This window comes from Tauraco erythrolophus, chromosome 2 (assembly GCF_009769465.1).
Source record: "Tauraco erythrolophus isolate bTauEry1 chromosome 2, bTauEry1.pri, whole genome shotgun sequence".
Classification (NCBI taxonomy): domain Eukaryota; kingdom Metazoa; phylum Chordata; class Aves; order Musophagiformes; family Musophagidae; genus Tauraco; species Tauraco erythrolophus.
This window is the reverse complement of record NC_141466.1, coordinates 84,901,975-84,923,162: the sequence shown is the minus strand read 5'-3', so window position 1 is coordinate 84,923,162 and position 21,188 is coordinate 84,901,975. Positions and strand designations below refer to the sequence as shown.

The window sequence follows — 21,188 nt, the reverse complement described above, 5'->3', positions numbered from 1 at the left end:
GATCCATTATTTTGACGATGCTTTTGCCCTCTTCAAAGGAAAGGCGTTTTCAAATAAGTGGTACAAAAGTTACTTTCAAACTAAGTGAAATATAGAATTCAATGCAATTCTTTTGTATGCTTATTTTTCATACCGTTTTTCCCTAGTTATCTGAAGTATGGAATTATTTGCTTATTTGGAACCACTGCTATTTCCTACAAGCCATGCTAGCAAGGTTTTGTTTGAAAACAGCAATCTGGTCCTGTAGGTTCCATTTCCAGGATACGGAGACTCTCATTTGTTTTTCTGTAACATGTGTATGTTAACTTCTCCCATCCTCTCAATACAGTAGCTACTAAAAATTTTAACAGATATTAAAAAAATATCCAAACGAAACCACACTTCTATCACTGTTTAAAAAACAAAAACGCATATGGTATTACAAAAGTTTATACAAAGGCAACATTTAAGAATTTGAAAGTTACTTCTAGAAAAAGACACAAATGCTAGTAAATTAATATACAAGGAGAAAGATATTCCACTCCTTCCCCGAAATTGTTTTGATCTATTTTGAAGCATCTTTTACCAGTTGTCTAGAAAATCAAAGCCAGTCTTCAAGATAACATTGCTTGTACTAGTCTGCAAGGAAAAAAAAGAAATAAGATCTGGTTGTTAATTATGGTATTACAAGCTCAGTACTTGACTGCCTATCTACAAAAGAAAGTTTAAAATGTTGCCTGCCAATATTCCAAGTTCCTCACCTTGCTCTAGGATACCTAAGAATCTACACCAGAAAATGCCAGACATGGGCAAATACTCATAATGACCAAAAAGGCAATTCCAGATAAAAATAAAATTCTTGTAGTGGTCTGCAGGCAAAATGTTATTGTTTCCCCACGGTAAAATTCATAAAGGTCAATTTTTAGACTAGAGTAGGAATTGCAGAGAATGGAACAAACGCCGAATGTAAGCATCACTAATTCAATGGATTGCCTGTTGCAGTGACAGCCCAAAAACTAAACAGTTTAAACTTTGTTGACAAGTTATTTACTAGGCTATCACGACCATTCTGCTCCTGCAGAGCTGCACTTTTAGCCAAGACGTTTAAGGTGATTTTAGTTTGGTGTTCAGGAAAACTATTCAAGGGTCACAGCTGAGTCTCTGGACTCTCTTCCTAGAGCATGGCTCTGTCCCAGAACAGGAAAGACAATCCAGAAGAGAGGAAATGAAGAAAATTCATACTATCATACTATTTTCTCTGCTACCCTGTTCACATTTTTGATGTGTGAGGATTGTTCCTCCACAGAGAGAAAACCCAGGCTTTTCAAACTATCTCAGTTAGCTAGAAAACATTCACAAAGGAATTAAAAGTGTAACAAACCATTAATTTGTAGGAAAACATGATAAAGCCTTAAACTAAAATTAAAGGACTACTGCGGTCAAAATTTGTAGCAAAACAGCTCAAGAAGCATTATGTCTTAGCTTCAGAAAAAAGTAACTCAACAAAGGGCTCCAAATACTGAAGTAGCTTAAGTATTGTTCTCTCTGAAGTGCTGCCACTTACTTCTCTTGCAAGTATTTACCTCATACTGCATCTTTCTGACCTTATGTCATCTTGTCTGGAATTTAAACAATCACTGTTGGGAAAATATGGCAGAGAAAAAGCTATGCGACCTACTTAAGGTGCACAGTAATATGTCAAAGCTTATGCCAGAGCGATGCTACAGATCCCAAGCAGAACTGCACAGCTCTGTTTGAAGAATCACTCCTCTTCTCTATTTCAGTTTTCAGGCTTCAGATCTCTTCCTTTTCTTTCCCTCACCATGTCATAGCCTGTTGTTCCGTTTCTTTTCTCACAGACCAGCTTCAGCTTTTTAAATAGCTTCAACTGGCTGTTGAGCTGCTTAAGGTTATTTTTTATTGTTGGGTTGTTTGGGTTTTTTTATTAAAAAAAAAACATTGAGAAGGCTAATTCTGGAAGCTCATTCCATTTCCATTTTGGACTTTAAGAGAAAACACATTTGAAAGCAGCCTGGCTGCCTGGGACAAAGCAGTGGGAAGTAGCTGCTGGGCTACTGCTTAAAGCAGCTGAGAAACCAGTTTGCCATTCACTGTGATGCTGTGTGTACCAATAAAGTACCCTAGGCTCTAGTTTATCTACTTTTCGAGTTAAAAAACTTCTTTTTTACATTAAGCGTTTTGCTTTTTCAAGGGAAAAAACCAAACAAACCTATTTTACTTGATACAGCAAGCTCTTTACCCCCAACTGTTAGGTAGCTTGCTGTCAGCCACTGGATGACATGTCAGCATTTCTGGTATTATACTTAAACGATGCCCTTATCCTATGCAGTTTACAACATTAAAAAATACTTTGATTGAAACAAACAATAGCAGTTAACATGTTAGTTAAACAGACTTCTTCAAATTTTCAGGATAAAAAAAAACAGCAAGCTTAGCTATGGGGTAATGCTTTATGGAGTCCCTAATCTTCCAGAGCGGCCTTGTCAGATTTTGATGTGGTATACGGTTTTTAAATCTAAGGACAGTGAATATGGCAGTCCTTACCTGTCCAGGCATTTGTGGATCTGTAAGTATAGTACCATCAGTATCTTCCTTGTTCATCCTAGAAGATGCCAGGTCCTGTGGTGGGTCAGGAAGAAAGAAGTCATCTAGAGAACTAGCAGGGAGTTGAGTGGGTCGAGGTTTCTCCCATTCAAGAGATACAGAAGGTAGGCTGGGGGCAACAGACTTCTCTGGTTTAGTTATGCCGGGCTTCTCAGCTTTTGCCATCTCCTTTGGAGCAGACTCTTGTCTGTAAAAAGAGGGGAGGGGTTTCTCCCCTTTCTCCATGGACTTGATCTGGCTAGGGGTCAGGGACTGGAAATCAGACTTGTCTCCTTCAAACTTTGAGCGCTCTGCATTTATCTTCCAGAAAGATGACTCTTCTTCCTTTCTTGATGCTATCAACCCATCAGAGCCAGAGGTCTTATTGGCCTGAGAAGATTTAGAGACTTGGACACCAGGTGCTGCTTTAACGGGCTGCCTCTGTTCATTTTGCAACTGGGCACCACCTTGTTCTTGTATGGACAGAGATGCAACACTGAACTCCATCTGACTCTGTTCAAGGTTTAAGAAAAAAAAGCATTTCAAAGCCCTTCACAAAGACAGTTTTGAACTTCTGATCTTGATGCACACAGATAACGCCTTTGCCCACAGCTAGGCAACTCCCAGAGAGTAGATAACCACAGCAAAACTAACTTATTTTCTCTACAAACATCTTTGTAGCTACGTAAAAATAATAATTTTTAAAAGTTTGAACTGCAAGCACATAAGTCCTAGACCTGCTGCAGAGAAGCCAGAGAAAGCAACCATATTTGAGTTACTCAGTGCCATCCAAGACAGCAGTGTATATAGCAGGCACAGCACTAAAACATTGGAACAGTTGTGGATGCATTTTGAAAGCCATAGATGTTTTACATGAAAATATAAAGCAAAAAAAGCTTTACAGCATAGTTTAAAAGGCAATCTTCCATTATAGATGTAATGGGTATGCATAGATAAGTGTTTTTTACAATTCCAATGCCCCTCTGAAGGAAGAGAAACAACTCCAGCAGGACCAATTCTTCACTTATTCCAGAGTCTTGTTTTGCTTTTACTTGCAGGGCAGATAGCTGTACTTATTTCTGAGGGGTAACACTGGGTCAAGGAAACAAGTGACTACACTTAAAGCACGATCCAGATCTTGCAAAAGCCACCCAAAAGCAAAGAGTACTTCAAAATGTGCATTTTACTTACCACCACTTCAGTAATCTTGATCGACAACTAGCTGGGCACTCTTCAGGCTAACAAAAGCTAAGCTTTATTTCATTCTGAGGAACATGTAAGCTGAGCTGTATCTGGGAGCACAGCACCAAGGCAAGTGCCACAAAAGAACAAGCTAAGGACTAGACTTTCATTTGTAAAATGGAACAAACAATGCAAATATTTACTGATAGAGCTACACTGTTGTCATTATGGGCCTGATTAGTTTTGAAAAAATTCAGAGGACATTTCAAATAGTAGCTTTTGCTACAAGCCATTAATAGATACTTTTGAAGTTCGTTACAGATTTGTGATGTTTTCCCCGTTCTGCTTCATCACCTGGCCTTTTACAAATAAAACCACAATAGCATCTATGGGCCTGAGTCTAAACCAAGTCCCAGTTGCATATCATTTTCACTGGAAGTGTTTGATCTCACGTTCTACATTATTGTGCATGTTAAGTTCAAAGGGACTCTAGATCTAGCAGGTCTCACACGCCTAGTACTTAATATCCAGAAACTCCTCATCAAAGTGCAAATGTTAACTCAGCACCTGATTATTTATAATTTTTTTTTTTTTTCAAACGGTCAGCAGCTGTCTACACATAATTTGATTCATAGACTAACATCTGACCTTTCTAAAGAATTAAATTTATTAGATATTTTTCCAAGGTTATAGGCAAGGAAGCACCAAGTTCCGTGTTTTCATTCAGAATATATTGTGTTATCAAAAGATGCAGAACATAAACAAGCTGTAAGTAATTACAGCTCAGACAGAATAAGGTGAGTGCAAGGATACATGCAACTCCACCCAAACAGCTCAACACCCCACTCTGCCTGTAAAATACTAAGAGAAAAAAACCTTCATGCTCCAATTACTATTTTTTTAAGCAAAAGTTATGATGTAAAGTTAAGAGCAGGAGATTTTTCCTTAGATAAATTCTGCATAAACAAACTGTGGATGCAATGGTGTTGAGGATTATCTACAGTGACTGCCATTGCCTATATTAAAATACAGGGATTTATTTCCCTAAGCTCATTTGGCAATACTACTGAATAGAGATTTACCACCCTGAAGTTAAGATGCTTTAAGACTTCAGAAATGATAAAATCCCAGCTTAAAAAAAAAAACGTAACACAATATAAAATAGACCTGCATTTCCCCAATATCCAAGGGGGGAAAAAAAAATTGCATCTTGGAAGACTTAAGTACCTTGCCATGTAGGAATTAAAACAATGCTACTTTTTATCCTTCAACAGTCTTCCTTCTTCAGTGGCCTGTCCCAGGGCTCCCACTAGAGATGACAGTAGCTGAAGGCCACCACAGCAGCAGTCAGTTTCAGTAAAATGATTCCTTCACCCCCCAGCCCAAGAGAGGGGGAAGGTCAGTGCTAGAGGGCAGAGGGGCCATCACAGCCCCAGATCCACCAGAATACTGCTGGAAACAAAATCTAGGAAAAATACTTATGGAAGGGAAGCAGAGGTCTGTTAGAACAAAAATTAGAAAAAGGAAAACCAGTAAGATGGCTTTGCCTTTCAACAGCAGCAAGACAGACAAGCAAAGCCAGGCCTCCTGGGAAGTCCTTATGCTGTGGAGCAAAAGCCACTGCCTGTGGTTGTGTTTTATATTCTTTTGCATGGGTCCAAATATCAGCTCAGAGGTCTGTTTTGGAAGCTGCAGACTGTTTCTAGTGTAGAGAAGAGCGTGGCACTGCAGCACAACTCCAGGCAGTCACACCCTTTCCAACCCGCTCGTGGATGCATGTTCTGGACAGGATGCCCTCTTCGTCCTTTTCAAACAGAGACGGTGGGGTGTACCTTTCCAATTCAGAACACAGGACCACCCGACATTTAAGACTGCGTATTTATGTCACAGTATGCTTTGAAGATCAAACAGTTCATATCCTGACACAGAATAATCTGAATGAAAATACTTCTTAAGGAGCTTGCTTTCTCCCCCAAGGAAGGCAAAGAAGACAAGACTACCCCAACAGGTTCTGAAAGCACTGCATCTCAGCATGATGTAAATGCAGCCCCAAGAGGTCAGATGTATAATTCTGCTTCTAGCATTTAGCTCAAGAAGCCAAGAACTTCTGTGGAACAGTCACAAGTTATTCCATTTTCCTTGAAATATGTAACGCTTCTATTTGACTTTCAAGGTTACTTGAGACATCTAAACCCCTACGAAATGTCGCTGATGAAAGAAAATTAATATGCAATATCTTTCAAGTCACAAAATTGGCAATAAAGTACCATAAACACCCTCCTCCCAAAAAAACCCCAACAACAGAGCAGCAGTATAAGTAGGGAGATAATTTCACGTAGAGATGGAGAAGATCCATGTGTGAAACACCCCATGCTGACACCTAAGTCACGAGTAGTACTGTACGTTCCAACGAATCACTAGACACTAGAAACGTGAGTTGAATCAGTGTCCTGCTCCAAATTTCTTACATCAGATTGCAAATTGGCAATTGACTGGGTCAGTAGGAGAGGGAAGGAAACGACATTTTAAAAAGACAGTTACCCCTAAAAAAAACCCCATTTCCTTTTCCTTTAGGTTTGTCAGCCGTGAGAATATCTTGATGCACATCTCTCCTGGCCCCAGTCAGACTACCCCCAGGTAGCAGCTAGACCGAAAAGGGCCACGCCGCGTGTTCACTCTCCTCGGGCTGAGGCAGAGCTGCTGTGAGCTGCAGTTGCACCCTGGAGCATCCAGCAGCAGAGCTGCGATTGTGGCACTCTACCAGCTGCCACCTCAGGGAAGCAAACGCTGAACGCTGCCATAGGATTTGAGGGTCAAAAGTGAACTGTCACTTAGGCACAGTTCGGGGTTCTAGAGACAGGGATTCAGTCCCCAGCTGCTGTCATAGATTTTGTATGACTTTGAATGAGCTGCAGTTTCCGTACTTTAATTCCCCATCTAAGGAATAAAATAAAAATACTTTCTTTTTCCTACCATTTGTCCAAACTGTATTTCTGGGAACTGTTCAACCCAGAAAGTCTCAAGAGTTTACGGGCAGGCTAGTAGAGTCCCAGCCGCAATTTCTAGAAGTTGTCAGAATTCAAATAAAAGCTATTAAAACCAGTAATATTTTCAAGATAACGCAAAAGCAAGTCATTCTCAACACAATAAGAGAGAGAGGGAGAGACAGAGTGCATGCAAAAGCACACACAAAGTAGTATCTTGAGGCAGAGCAAACCGAGAAGTCCGTGTTCTTTTCAGTCTTCATCTTCTGGTCCCAAGCTACTGCACGGGTTAAAGTAACGGATGCCTAGGTCTTGGATCATCTTTCTGTCTAATAAAGACAAGTAATTCAAAAAATTGCAGTTTTCAGGAAGCTGCATGTCCATCTTACCTTAAAAAGACCATATTAAGGTATTTAGGAATTTTCTTTATTGGATTAAAAAATTTAGACCCAACTTCAGTCTCAAGGCAGGGATAATCCACCAAATCATAACACTCACTGTATATACTCATGGGAAATACACTATGAATGTAATGTATAAAATCAGGTTCGTAAGTCTATATTAAAAAGAAGATGACCACAAAGAACCCAGGAGCTTTTTTTTTTTTCCAAGCAACTTATTCACTCATCAGGAATGTGTAGTATTTTACTAAACAGTCAGGCAAACACAGCCAAAACAAATTGTTTTGCTTGGCAGCCTGAAAAATCCAAATTGTTGAGACAAAGACTGCAGAAACACTGTCAAAAGCAACTTGTTCTAAGCACAGCCTGATATATGCAGAGGTAAGAAAGCCAAGTTTAAAATAATTTAGAAGATTAATTTGCTTTGCTGAATGGACAAAACCAAAATAAACATAAGACTCAAAGTAGCTGCAGTTTTTCCTTTGTTTCCTGTGCACATCGTGGGTGTTTCAGGATCTTTTCAGAGTTAGAAAGAAATCCTTAGGTCAGCAGAGACCAATTGCAAGGGCAAAGATAGAGCAAAGCACTAAGTAATTTTAGTTCAGACGGAAGGACACCACCAAAGATATATAGCATAGAGCTTCAGATGAAATTTCACGGTCTACTCTTTGGTGATCTGAACAGCATTCTAGTCTGCCACTGTTACTGATTAGCCTGAGCAAACTCTTACTGACAGTATCTGGTATGTGCATGGTTTTAGGATCAAAACCAACTGTCTAAAGATTGATGCAGGTAATTGAACCCTTAGCTGAGAACATCTTGCCATGCAGATTAAAATAAACTTTGAATACAGCTACTACTACCACAAGTTGTTTTTTTCCTCAAGAACTAATAGTCAACAGTAGTCTTACAGCATTGTGTTTTAAACGTCTGTAGTCTAGATCCAAAAGGGAAGGGAAAACTCAAAATCTCAGACATCACTCTTCTTTCCTTCCAAGGAAACATTTATGCCAGCTTGATAAATATAATTACACCGAAGTATAGTTTGTAACAATTCTAATATCAGGCTGCTAAGGAAGTAGGGGGGGAAAAGAAAAGTATTTTCTGTCACTTTCTTCCTATGTAAAAAAACAAATCAAAACACAAAACCAACTAGGACTTGTACAAGGAAGGATATCGAAGCCTGTCTTTTAGTTTTAGATAAAGGAAACAGTTTGCAAACCACGTTTTTCAGAAGCACAACAATTTTTTTCTTTCTAAATCATCACTGGGATTAGACCACTTCTGCAGCCACGTAATTAGGGAATTCAGACAGGGAGGAAGCAACCAGATTATTGAAAGGACTGAAGTTTGACACTATCTTTTTGCTTTTTTGGTTTGTTTGTTTTTAAACACACCTTGAAGGCTTCTCTTTTCAACAAATATCTGAGGGCCTGTTGAAAGTAGAAGAGAGCTGAAGGAGGAAAATGCCAGGAGTTGAAAAGAAAAAAGTAGAAAAAGGACTCTCTAAAGCTACTGTTGGAACTATTCTACCTCTAACAAGTTTTTAGATGTGCGTGTGTCAATTTTAAGCATTTGGAATAAAACCTATTTTAGTTAAGAGCATGAATTAAAAATAGATTCCAACTTATTCCCGTGCTACTCTGTACATTCAACGTGTTAGCTGAGGTGGCAGACTGAAATCATATTTTCTGCCCACTACTAAATTAATTGAAAAAACCCAAACCAACCCACACACACCACAACCAGAAGGTTCTGAGTTCAGGAAAAGTTGCAGAGAAACTCTACTTCCAAACCCAGGCATGACTCTTGTTTTCCATTTATATCTTGGAGTCTGTGCTGAGTTTCACTGAATTTTTACTTCAAACAAACCAAGAAACCTCAAAGGCTAAACTCAGCCAAAATGTCAGCTTTCATCTCACTTAAACCTGAAGCCATAAATAGAATGCCCTAAATTCATAAACCTGGCTTTAGCTCCAGTTAAAAATGTAACCCACATTTCAAGATGTTATGTTCATGAGGACTCCACCCATGAACCAAATCACTCCCTCCAATTCAATCCCTAGTTTTAAAATGTCTGCTTATTTGCAGTGCCATGAGAACTTGTTGCTTCCTCAGTAGCTTTGCTTCTGAGAAGTGCTACAGTTTTCCACTAAAAAAAAAATAGTATTTTAAATGTTAACAGCTAACAGCAATTTACATTGTAATTCTGCTTTGTTTGCCTTGTTTGAAGGTTTAAAAATAAACAGTTCTTGTCTTGCTTAAGACAAGAACTTTAGACACCAAACAGGTGGGAATATTCATTGAAGTGTTTGCTGTGATAGGAACGACTTAAGCCATATTTCACATTTGTGTCAAAAAGTTTACTTTTGACGGAAGTGAAGTTATCAAGCCCTTCAACAATGTTCTGCCCAAAATGGCAGCAATTTAGTACACTGTTCTCCGGGTAAGTTTGACAGCCATGGAATTAGGGAATCCATTGAGCTAGCTACCGGGAGAAAAAATTGTCCATATCTAATCAACTGGAATCACCACTGGCATCATTGTAACACCTGAGAGAGGCTCCCATCTTGCAGAAAACACGTCCTCTCCTCTTCTTTAGTCTCCTCACTATCTTCTCAGTTTTCCTGAAGTTAGTACAGAAAAATATCAATTTTGCTGCTTTATTTTTCTTAGTGTCAATGTTAAAAAAAAAAAAAAAGGCTATTGGTTTTTACAGATTTACATCTCTACTTTCTCCTTCTCTGCAAAAGCTGAAAGTGAACACCACCTTCCCTTCCTTGGGTAAGCCAGGGCACACTCATGCAAAGCTGCGAAAGAAAGAAGACATTTCGTCATCACGGCAGTAACATGCCAAAAACCAAATGAAACCAAAAACTCTGCATTAAAGGGAGAGCAGGGAAAAGAATATAATGGAAAGAATGATCCATCATGGAGTAGAGCTCGTGGAATGGAAAGAGCCTGACAGCCTGAAATAACAGTGGGAACAGATCTGGCTCACAAGGCACCAAATGTGCATTACAACATGTCAACCTTATTAAACAGCTCATGCAGGTTTCTTCCCTGTTTCCCCATGCTAGATCAATTGGGCAACAATACTTCTTCAGCTGGTACCTCATGGAGAAATTGCCTTCCAGTATTATCTTATTAAAGTACTGGTTAAGGAAGAGATCAAAGAGAAAGCGCAAAGCAAGATCTCCACCTTTAGAAATGGAAGACTCAGCAGTTGAAGGATTTGGCTGAAAGACTGACAACACCACCAGGCACTGGGGAAAACCCAGAAGGGAGAACCCACACAAACCAACCAACCCACACCTCGTAAAGCTGGACAAAAGGGATTCTCTAGAGTTCTGCTAAAGGAAAAGGTGATACAACTTTTCAACCTACAGCTGAGGCGCATCTTTTATCTCTGGTCAGCAAGGGGCAGGAAAGAAGTAAGCACAGCTTGATGACCTGAGACAATTATTTCTCAAACAACCTTCTCCCCAGCTCACTTTTCTTCAGCAGTCATACATGAGTGTTCCCATATCATTCTGTGATCCTCCATTCTTTACAGAAAAGCATGAAACTTGATCATCCATCTATTGTGATCCCTCATTTTGAGACACCAGGAAGAGAGTAAAAATAGTCTTAATCATCAAGGGAAAAATCACAGGCCAGGTCAAAAAAACACTTCACTAGATACAGAGGCATTTAAAAGAAAAGACAACTATCAACTAAGGAGAAAATCCATTGAAGTGCAGATGCATCTCATCATGGGACACTAGTCTGTGCGTTACACAAAGCACTATCTCCTGGAAGTTCAAGTATTCAGAACTTACAAAATCCTATCAAGACAGAGCTTAGAAACACGATTACAGCTACCACGTTCCCAAAACGGAGTTTTAGGGTTGCAAAAAGCACCAACATGTGATTTATTTCATCTTACTGTCAATGTTCATCCTCTCTCACTACTTTTCTTTTCTTGACAGCTTCACCCCAGTACACCCATGCTAAAAAGCCTCTTTATTATTACACTAAAACCGAGTGACTGCCTCTTCTTAGGGTCCTGAAAGACAGGAGGGCTTGCCTGAGCAACCAGGCTTCCACTGCAGGAAATCCTCTGCTGGCTCCTGAACCACCACAGCTTGTAAGGGAGTTTTAAGGCAAGTGAGGACTGGCACTGGTTTCTCTTAAACTGCAGTGCTGCAGGGGCCCAGGAGTCACATCAAGTTATGGGTTAATCAGCATCTGCAAAGCACAGACAGGGTGCTAGCTACAGGCAGTGACCTTGAGCAGGGAAGGCTGACAAGTCGTATAGGGTCAACCAGATTAATTTAGTATTCACTGGCATTTCCAAATAATTACTCTGCATTAGGCTAAGATTATATTCGTAAGCTCATACATGATTATCTCCATAGTTCAAGGGCAAAAAATGGAATACCTAGGGGAGCAGCAGCTTTCTCTGGCAGACAAAGCCAGAAAACACAAAGTCTAAATTATGTGATTAAATTAACATGCCCACCATAACCAGTTGAGAAAGGCAATGTGCTGTGGTTTTGCTCCCAGATTTTCTTCAACAAGTAGAATTTAACTTGATTTCTCACCACAAATATGGCGTAACTATATTTCCTCACACTGCACGTTCAAAAAGACAAAAAACTCTGGCTCTGTGTTAGCCTTACGAAAATCTCATTGTAAATAACACTTTAACAAAATACCAGAGGTAAAGCAAGGGAAGAAAAAAACCCCAAACCCAAATCCAACCCCCCACAGAAAAATGCATTATTTTTTGAAGGAGCTGCCTTTTGGAGAGGAAATAACACCATCCTTCTAGCATAGCTCCACGTTAATAAGTTTTATGACATTCTAGTACATAAAAAAAAAAAAAGATGAAGCGTAAAACAGGCTTTAAGAAAGAATCCAGTGAAGTTATCAGATATCTGTACCTTTCTCACCCCATTTTCTAGCTACTTTACTCCTGACTTCAAAAGTGAAATGCAGTTATGTTTATACGGGATCTAAGGCACTTGCTAGGTCTTGCTAAAGATGGAAAGTTGTTTAAAAAGCTTACAATGAAAAAAACAAATAATTTGTACTGAATCAGTTTTACACCTGCACTTGATGCCAGAACATTAGTTCATGAAGTACATTTTGTGTTTCTGTTGATGTAAATCAAAGCACAGCAGTCCCGTTTCATTTGCAGGACGGTCACTTTATACAGCTCTCATAGAATAAAGACGACAATAGTCTATCACGCCTCAAAATGAAGAAAATATAAATGCACAAGGAACAGTATAAAATGACAAACCAATTCTTGTTTGGTTAAAATAAAATTGTTGCATATTTACCTTTGTTTCCCAGGAGAATGGAGCTGAATGTTCATCTTGCCAAGTTATGTCCTGAAACAAAATTCAAGAATAACTAAAAATCAGAAGAGCAGCTTTACCTGCTCAGGAGCATCATACAGATGACATTATGTTGACATATACAAAGTATAACAACCACTACCACAGAACTTGCTAAAAAGTGAGAGCACTTCTTGGAGATGACACTGATTGCATTTTAAGACTGAAATCAAGTTCTCTGAGAGGAAGATTATCAATTAATACACCAATTTAACTTACAAAATATGCTAAGTTTTAACCTGGTCTAAACCTCTGGAAATGGTTTCTCTACAAATAGCTTTAAAAGGCATTATATTTCCAGTTTTCTACCAGCCATTTTCTTTGGTAGCCACCAGCAACACACAGGGACAGAAATAACAAGAGGAGCAGAGGTCTTAGGGAAACAAAGTCCCGTTTCCTCCCCTCCGCAGACCAAAGAGCACACGTGCAACCAGGCAGTCACGTGGCAGTGAAACAGCTGTGTGCCCATCAGGCCAAGCCACAGCTGGATCCAGGCCTGACAAGACCCATCACTACGCCACTTCAGTGACAGTCAGTCTGAAATAAGTACTCAGTGCTGTTGAAAGAACCACGATGTCCAGAGTAAAATTCCAATCTGAAATCTTATTTTTCTGAAAATAAGCCAAATTTGAGAAATTTAAATCATCTCTTCACACACATATGCCCTCCAGAAATACATTCAAGACTTGCAAACAAATGATCACACTTCTATTCCTAATAGCGGAGGACGTTCACACTGGCAAATATGAGTTGCACCCTCCATACTGAGTGTACCACTGCATGGCCACCCCAGTACATCGGGGAGGAACAGGAGTCGGAACAGCGGATGGAAGGAGGGAGGCTAGGAGTAACCATGCACAGGGAAGGAGAGGACTGGACAAGACCTGAAGCACTTGTTTCACACTGCTGCTGTTCGAAGAGTAACAGAACCAGACCATGTTTTAAGCTAACATGGGAACCCCACATTTTACCATGACTGCCCTTTTCTTCTTATTTCTGACCTCTGCCTTTATAGAAATAAATTTCTCAGACATCTGATAGCATTCTCCTGATGTGCCATCTCTTATTTCACCCTAGGCAGATTTTACTGTCAAAGGGCTATTAAATCACAATTAGAATTGTGTGAAACCATCTCTGAAACATGAAAATGTGTCGTTCTCCAACTATTACTCATCTGTGAAACACTGGGTTTCCAGCAGCCAAGTATTTGTTGTATATATGAGGGTGATCCCATGCTCTTAAAAATAACTGAGCTGAGAGACCATCTGAAAGGAAAGGCCTGGGCTCTGCTGGACCACACATTCTGGCCAGAAAGCAAATTTGGTACAGGAAATTTTTGCCAAGAACACAAGCATAATACCAGGCTCTCTCATTCCAGGAAATGGATACTCATATTTGTTACATTTAAGGGAAACAAAGGGAGTAAAAGTCTGCCTTTTAGTATCTGTTCTAACTTCTGTCAGTATTTGCACTGTGGAGAGCTGCTGACTACACGTGAACACCCCACCACTTAGGTGGGGTGTCTCACAGCAGGCGAGTGTCAAATTATTTAAAAATCATTTTGGGACCGTATCCTTTGCCTCTGAAACTGGTGGAGTTGGTGCATCATTTCTGAAGCATGCATGGCAGGAATCATGGTCCGAGAGGGAAGAGAGATAGGAGAGCCCAGCCACTGGATTGAGTTTCACACACAAGGTAAGACCATAACCCTTCTGTCCGCATGGGGTCTGGACAAATCAGTACTCCACTTCAACCACAGCAGTAAAGGACAGAAATTAAGTCCAGCAAACAGCATAACACTCCTACATACTGTCACAGCACCTTAAAGCTCCAGACATGTAGGCACGGCTGTCAGTGGGTTTTACCTAAGGAGTTTAAAGGAAGCTCTGACTTCTTGCCATTTACAGGACATGCGAACCAGCCCTGGACCAGTTTTATATTTGGGAGCACACCAAGACCATCCCTGTCCTGGATCTGAGACAGCCAGTTCTTCATTTTCTTGTATTTGAGGCAAGTGTAGACAGCACTGGGAAGGACAACTCTTCACCCAACACTCCCTGCACATCCTCAACTCAGCGACGACACTGCTGCTGCGAGTGAGCCCTGCTGACAAAAGGCTGCCTGCAGAGGGATAGAAAAGCAGCAGGGGAAAGTACGAGGTTGTCGTGCACCAGGATATGTCATTCCCTACAGGCCAGAGCAAGTCAGCTTCCCACTTCATAGAATTTGATGTCTTCTCTACTGCTGTTGCACTTGTTGGCACCTCAACTTGCAACATCAACCTCCAGCTTAGGCAGACAAAAAGCTCCTGAAATGAATTAACGGTATTTTGGTACTAGTTGTTAAAAAGTTCTTGTCAGAGACAAAATCTAAGACTTTTATAGATTACTTCAAAAGACGAAAGTAGTAGTTCTTAGGCAGGAGCAGTTCCTGAAAGAAAAGGACCATAGATTTTTCTTCTTAAAAAAGGATGGCTTGTTATATCTCAGTCTGCATGGCCCAGCACACCTCAGAGCCAGTAAGTTTGAGGAGCTTTGCCCACGTTCAAGAAATCTTCTGTGGGATCTAGGAAAGGATAAAATAGGATAAGACATGGTTTGAGGATACAAAGCTTCAAGGAGGTGATGTCTGTGGTTATTTGAAGTGTACTTGAAGCTAGGATGAAGGAGACAGTTGCCACGTTCTGTCCATTGTCAGGGAAGGGAAGGCAGTTTGTGGCCTCCACCTCTTGTGCCCTCACACAGAGGATATGCAGAGGATCAAGTGAGAAGCAGCAGAACAACACAATTCAACAATTTCCTGTCTGATGAGCCTGATTCATGTTTATCACCACCAAAATCTGAGGAATAACTTTGCTTTCTGTAGAAGAAACAAGTTCTCACATGCTTGAAGAAAATGGGAGCAAAAGCATCAACTATTTCAATATTCACAAAAGTAAATTACAAGTGGAAATTCTAGACAAAAAAGCTTCAAGGCTATTTATCATCAACACAGATTAGAAGAGATTCATATCTGATCAGCTTTTGTTTTCAGCACACAACAAAGCCTTCTTCCAGAAAGAAGGCAAATAAATAAACTTTTGTTCACCAGCGTTGAAGAATCTATTTGTAAGAAATGGGGCCTCATGCAACATATTTCATAGCTAAAAAAAAAAGGAAAAAGGAGAGAGAAAAAGAGAAGCAAATATCCAGTCCTACTCTTGACTTCGACAACCAGCTGCAGAATATACATAAAAAAGAATCACAAACTATGTTTGCTGTATGTAGGCAGCTTGTTGCAAAACAGCATCTGAATTTCAAAATGGAAGACACTGGTAGGAATGTGCCAAAGTATCTGACACGAGCATTGCTCAGAGCAGCTGACAGTAACAAGGCAGTCATGAACCCACCAACAAATGCATCTTAGAAGCATTATCAGAACAGGACTTGCTGGTTGTTAGGGTTTAACTGCACTCAAAAGCTGCCCTGCATTTTTGTTTTTTAAAAGCACAAATCTGTAACAGGCCCAACATAAAAGTTATTGTTCTATTGAATATTTGTTCCTTTAAAGCATTTTTAAGTAGGAGACAAAAGGGTCGATCCTTTGGCTTGGTGTCAAAGTTCTTAAGGCTAAGCAAAATAAATATCATACCTGTCTTCAGCTGGATAAGTCAAGCTTCTCTATTAAAAGATGATGAATGAAGCTAACTGAACTCTTTTACCTGCCTTTCCGCCACATAAAATGTTTATCACTTCCTAAAGCACATGGCATTCTCTTTGATGAAAAGTTTAGTTATTTCAAGTCTAATTCTTTGAGCTGCTGAGTACTGCTAAAATACTCAATATCCCTTTAAAAAAAAAAAATCAGATCTTAAATCCGTGTGTGTCACACACTTGTGGATAAAGAGGGACAGTTTAAGAGAAGAGTGAGAACTAGAGAGTTGTGAACTGAGTATCTAAACTACCTTTCACTGAACTAAACGGGGAGTATCCAGTGGCATCAACTCACATCAAATCAGATGCTTAACAAAAGCTGACCACTACAGCGGTCAAAGGGTGGTAGCTTCTCACACACTGCTGTTTTTTCCACTTTTTTCCCTCATGACGGCTCATAATAAACAGCGTATTTTGACGTAGCCCATTTATATTACTTTTCTGTTCAATTCTGGATTCTATCTCCAGATTTTCTTCTGCTCAGGTAACCTTAATTTCTATCACTTTGAGTATTAGACACCAATGGCGAAACGCCAGCAATTGGAGGCTTGTTGGGAAAGACGAAGTTCTGCTTGAAGGCTGCAGCCTCCAAAAGCCCTCAGCCAGAAGGCCTAGGCTGTCTAGAGACAGAAAATGATGGTGAAGCAACAAATAGTCTCCTGGTGCTGGGCCCATGTGCGATGACAGTAAGTCAATCTTCAGCAAACAGGACAAAACTTCTCTCATACGTGTGTGTTAAATGACCCTACTAGACTGGAAGAGATCAAAAACATATGCATGACCCAGACCACAGAACTCCGGAAAACAGAACAAGATAGAGAAGCAAGAGATGTCAGGTTTCGCTAGGAGGAGGTGTTGGAAAATACCAAGGCCTGCAATCCCATCAAGGTTACTGAGCTGGTGTATTCTGAGGTCTGTTTCAACTAGGAAGTCTTGCCTTGACACCATGAGGTCGACGGTGGACATGTAACGGTTGGTGTTAGCAGTTGCACACATCCTCACCACGACAGCATGGTGCACACAGGTGGACGCCAAGTGAAGTGGGTGCCACCCAACCCAACTCTGTGCTTGAGAGAAAAACACTGTTTGGGGAATCAGGAAGCCCAGTTCTCTTACTTCAGCTTCTTTCATCAAGCTTTTTAAGACTTTTTTAAATACCTTTGGTTCTTTGACAGCAAGATGGAAGATTAAAAAAGCAGCTCTGGTGTACTGGCACAGATCCTCTTTGAGAACTGCATTCACAATGCACATACAGCTTCAGTTATTAACTACATGAGTGGCAATGCTGCCATGAGGATAAGATAATGGAGGAGAAGGAGCAGTGGCACTCATCTGACTCAAGGCATTTGCTAAGAGTCACACATGGTGCCGCAGTGCTCTAGCACTACGAAATGACTGGATCACGGCTACAGGACGCCACGGTCCTGTTACTGCACATCTATTTTCTGTCACAGCCTTCCCACACAGCCAGCATACTGAAAGATGTTTTGAAAATGTAAGAGATGCTTATACTTTGAGAACTGCCAGTCCTGGGCTACAAGTTCAGGAGATGAGTTTGGTGTCACAAAAGACATATGGGAAACACTGGGGGTGAGAAAGAGGGAACCAATTATCCAGAGATACAAGACCACTACATATATCCTCTGGACCTCCTAATCAAAGCAGTCACATGCATGGAAGTGGGACTGAAATGGTAAGAGTCCTGGATGAGTAAATCAGTATCTTCAGCATCCATCCTTGTTTTGCTTTCTCCCGAGTCCTCCAAAGAACATGAGGTGAAAGAGATCAACTTTCCATGCTTAAGGAAGCACAAGTAGATCACTACAGATTTCAACATCAGTTAACAGGGAAGATGAGCTGGGGCTGGAAACATGAAGCTCTTGGAGCAGGTGTCAGCAAGAACATCATCAGACCAGAACATTCACAATGAAAGCGCTGCAACACCAACAAGTGATTCTGAGGTACGCAGACTACTCTCCATTTCCTTACCGTACACCATGAGACAGGAACAGCAGCCAGGACCAATCTAATTGCCCTGAGTGAGTGCTAGGTGACCACGGCATGTGCAGCATTCACATCTCGCAAAGACGGCAGCAGTACAGCTCAGTAAGCTGTCAGACCAGAAGACAGCAAGACAATAAAGCTCTGCAGGCAAAGCATGTGCAAGCCTGGAAAGTTGAACCGAAATGGCAAGAGACTGGCCGCAGTGGCTCAGTAACAGCAGGACAAGAAGGAACAATTATCGAGCCAGGGCAAACGTCCAAGACTCAGGTCGAATACCAGCAAGGGAGCAGGAGGAGAGGAAGCTATCAGATGAGGAGCCAGGAAAGGCTCCAAGGCTCAATAGTGCAGTCGGAAGAACTAAATGGAAATGGAGGGTGCCAAAATGAGTGGAATCTCTTTTCTTCAGAAATACAATTTATACTAACTTCAGCTTGGAAGTCAAGGAGGACGGACGTCAGCAGAGGCAGATGCTTCCAAAGTTGAACACTTTGCATCAAGTATTTTGATGAACCATGCTTTCTTTAGTTAATGGCTACACAAACATTAACAACAATATTATTGTATCATAGCTGTACTTTGGAGGAAGAAGGGAAAGAAAACAACTTTCCAAATTTTACATGGACTCTGTAGCAGTTTTGTCAAGCAGGAAATGATTATTTCCATACAATGCAGCACAACCTACAACACGCTTGCTTCCCTTCCGGATCCACATAATTCAAAGCAGAAAGCACAGCAGAGCTGTCTGAGATTGAGAAAGCTGAACATATTTACTTCCCACAGTCACTAACCTAAATCCCTTCGCAACTAACTTCAAGTTTAGGTTTCCTTTCAAAGATTGCTTGCACAATCAAATCTGCTGTCTTGCATCCATTCTTCTGTACTTCTTTTTCACCAAGAGTTATGGTCTACTACTAGCAAATATTTACCCAGAATTTCTGGTATCACAGCCTAAACAAAACTGAGCTCGACCATATGTTCTCTAACTCTAGATACGACATGTGTGCAGCACATTGTCACACCTTCCTGGCAGGTGAAACACAGGCAGCAATCTTCCAGCACAAAGCTGGTTGGGAACCATGACACTGAGCATCTTATGTGCTTCAAACGCTTCTTACACATCCCATTGCAAGGAATATCGGTGAGGAGGCTAAAAGCAGCACTGTTCTCTTTAAATTAGACTGATGACTGCAAATGCAGAAGTAGATTTTTTTTTTTCTGGTAGAAGCCACAAAAATTAATTAACAATAGGTCACTTCAAGATATTATACAAACACAGTGAAAGATATCAGCTCTGTAATCATACCAAAACGTAAAAGAAAACAGAACAAAGGAAATCTCATATGCAGAATAAGAGAGATACGGTATCTGAAGAGCACCGCCAGGTCTTTGTGAGCATTGTTAGACCTTCCTCTTCAAGGGATCACACTTGGTAACATGACCCACTGCTCCGGACCAGGTACCCTTATACCTATGGATTTCTAAAAGGGCTGCCATGCTTCCCCATTAGATAACTGGCTCTCAGAAGCTTCAAAATCCATACTTTTTTTTGCCATCTATCCTTCCACACCCTTGTTTTTCCTGGCATGTGACATGGAACAGGCTGTGTTTTTTTAAGGTGTCAAAAATACCAAGAGCTGGAATGTTTTCAGTGTTGTATTTTTAACCGTGTCTAAAATTAGAAGCAAAAAGGAAGAGATTTAATTCAGTGTAAACATTCCCTACAGCGCGTTTTCAGCGAGGGACTATTTCCAGAGCTGGCCACGGCCGTGCCCCGCTGCACGGGGGGAGCCGGTACCGGCCTCTTCTGTAGGTGGACTTTGCGAAACGGGGACTTGGGAGTCATTTCTCCTTATTTCAGCCAAGCTCCGGTTTGGTGGGGCCTTTCCTGCCTGGACGCCCCGACCATGTCTCCTCGCTTACAGCGCTGACATCCCGCATGGTCACGGAGTGGGGGGGGGAAAGACCTCCATCTCATCACCAGGGCAACTCCCCCCTCCCCCGTCGCCAACGACCGGGAGCGCCCGCTCCCTCACCACAGCCGAGCGCCGGCACACGCGGGCAGCGGTAGCCGAGGAGCTGGGGCACGGCTACGGCCGCCCCGCCCGTGCGGCGGCGCTCGGCTGTGGAGAGGAGCGAGGAGCGCTCCCCAGCCCCCGCCATGGCGGACCCCCCTCAGGCAGCCGAGCCGCCGCCCTCCGGCGGTGCCAACGGCCCCAGCCCGGGCGCTGAGGCGGGCGGGGCGGGCCCCGCCGGCGCCCCTTCCCTTCCCTTCCTTTCCCTGCCCTTCCCTCCGCCCCGGCGGTACCTCGTCGCCGAAGCGCACCACCTTCTGTCCGGTGCTGAGGCGCAGGCTCGGGTAGGAGGCGGGCGGCGCGGCGGCCCGGGCGGCGCCGCGGTGCGCGGCGTAGCGGGCCTGGACGTGCGGCTCCACCAGGCACTTGTCGATGATCTCGTCCTGCTGGCGGGGCGGCAGCCGCTCCCACTCGGGCCCGTAGCGCTCGCGGATCCGCTCCTTCTCCGCCATGATCTTGCGCGCCATGGGGCTCAGCGAGGAGAAGTAGCTGAACCGCTTGCGCTCCCGCTCGTCCAGCGGCCGGTTGCCGTTCATCACGGCCGTGCGGGAGGCGGCGATCGCCGCCGCCATGGAGGCCATGGCCACCCCGCCACCGCCAGCCCCGCACGCACCGAGCCGGCCGCACTCGCACGGCGGGAATGGAAATGGGAATGGGAACCGCCTCCTCCACCCGCCTCCTCTCTTCCCTGCTCCGCTCCCTTCCCGCAAACACCGCCTCCCCTCGCTCCCTATAAAAGCCGGCCACCACCCTCCTCACCCCGCCTCTCGCACGCCCAGCGCCCGCGGCAGCCCTCGGCGGCCTCCCCCGCGGCGCCGGCCGACCGGCGCTCCCGGGAGCGGGGAGGCGGCCGTTCTCCCTCTGCCTGGCAGCTGGCGAGGGA

At 42.4% G+C, this 21,188-nt stretch overlaps 1 protein-coding gene across 1 annotated transcript; it reads right to left on the bottom strand.

The window, feature by feature from the left end:
• Window positions 1-561: 561 nt before the first annotated feature.
• Window positions 562-20,886, bottom strand: C2H1orf198 (chromosome 2 C1orf198 homolog). Its single transcript, XM_086627239.1, has 4 exons — window positions 20,539-20,886; window positions 12,481-12,531; window positions 2,545-3,096; window positions 562-618 (listed from the first exon to the last, which is right to left on the bottom strand). The coding sequence occupies exons 1-4, from the start codon at window positions 20,884-20,886 to the stop codon at window positions 562-564; spliced, it is 1,008 nt and encodes a 335-aa protein (XP_086483365.1).
• Window positions 20,887-21,188: the final 302 nt, after the last annotated feature.

Bases quoted from the DNA above. Each gene is read 5' to 3' on its own strand.
- C2H1orf198 (XM_086627239.1), bottom strand. From the start codon at position 20,886: ATGGCCTCCATGGCGGCGGCGATCGCCGCCTCCCGCACGGCCGTGATG. The intron at 3,097-12,480 runs GTAAATATGCAA...AACCTTGAACAG, and splicing joins CATTCTCCTGGGAAACAAAG to AGTCAGATGGAGTTCAGTGT. The intron at 619-2,544 runs GTAAGGACTGCC...TTTTCCTTGCAG, and splicing joins ATCCACAAATGCCTGGACAG to ACTAGTACAAGCAATGTTAT.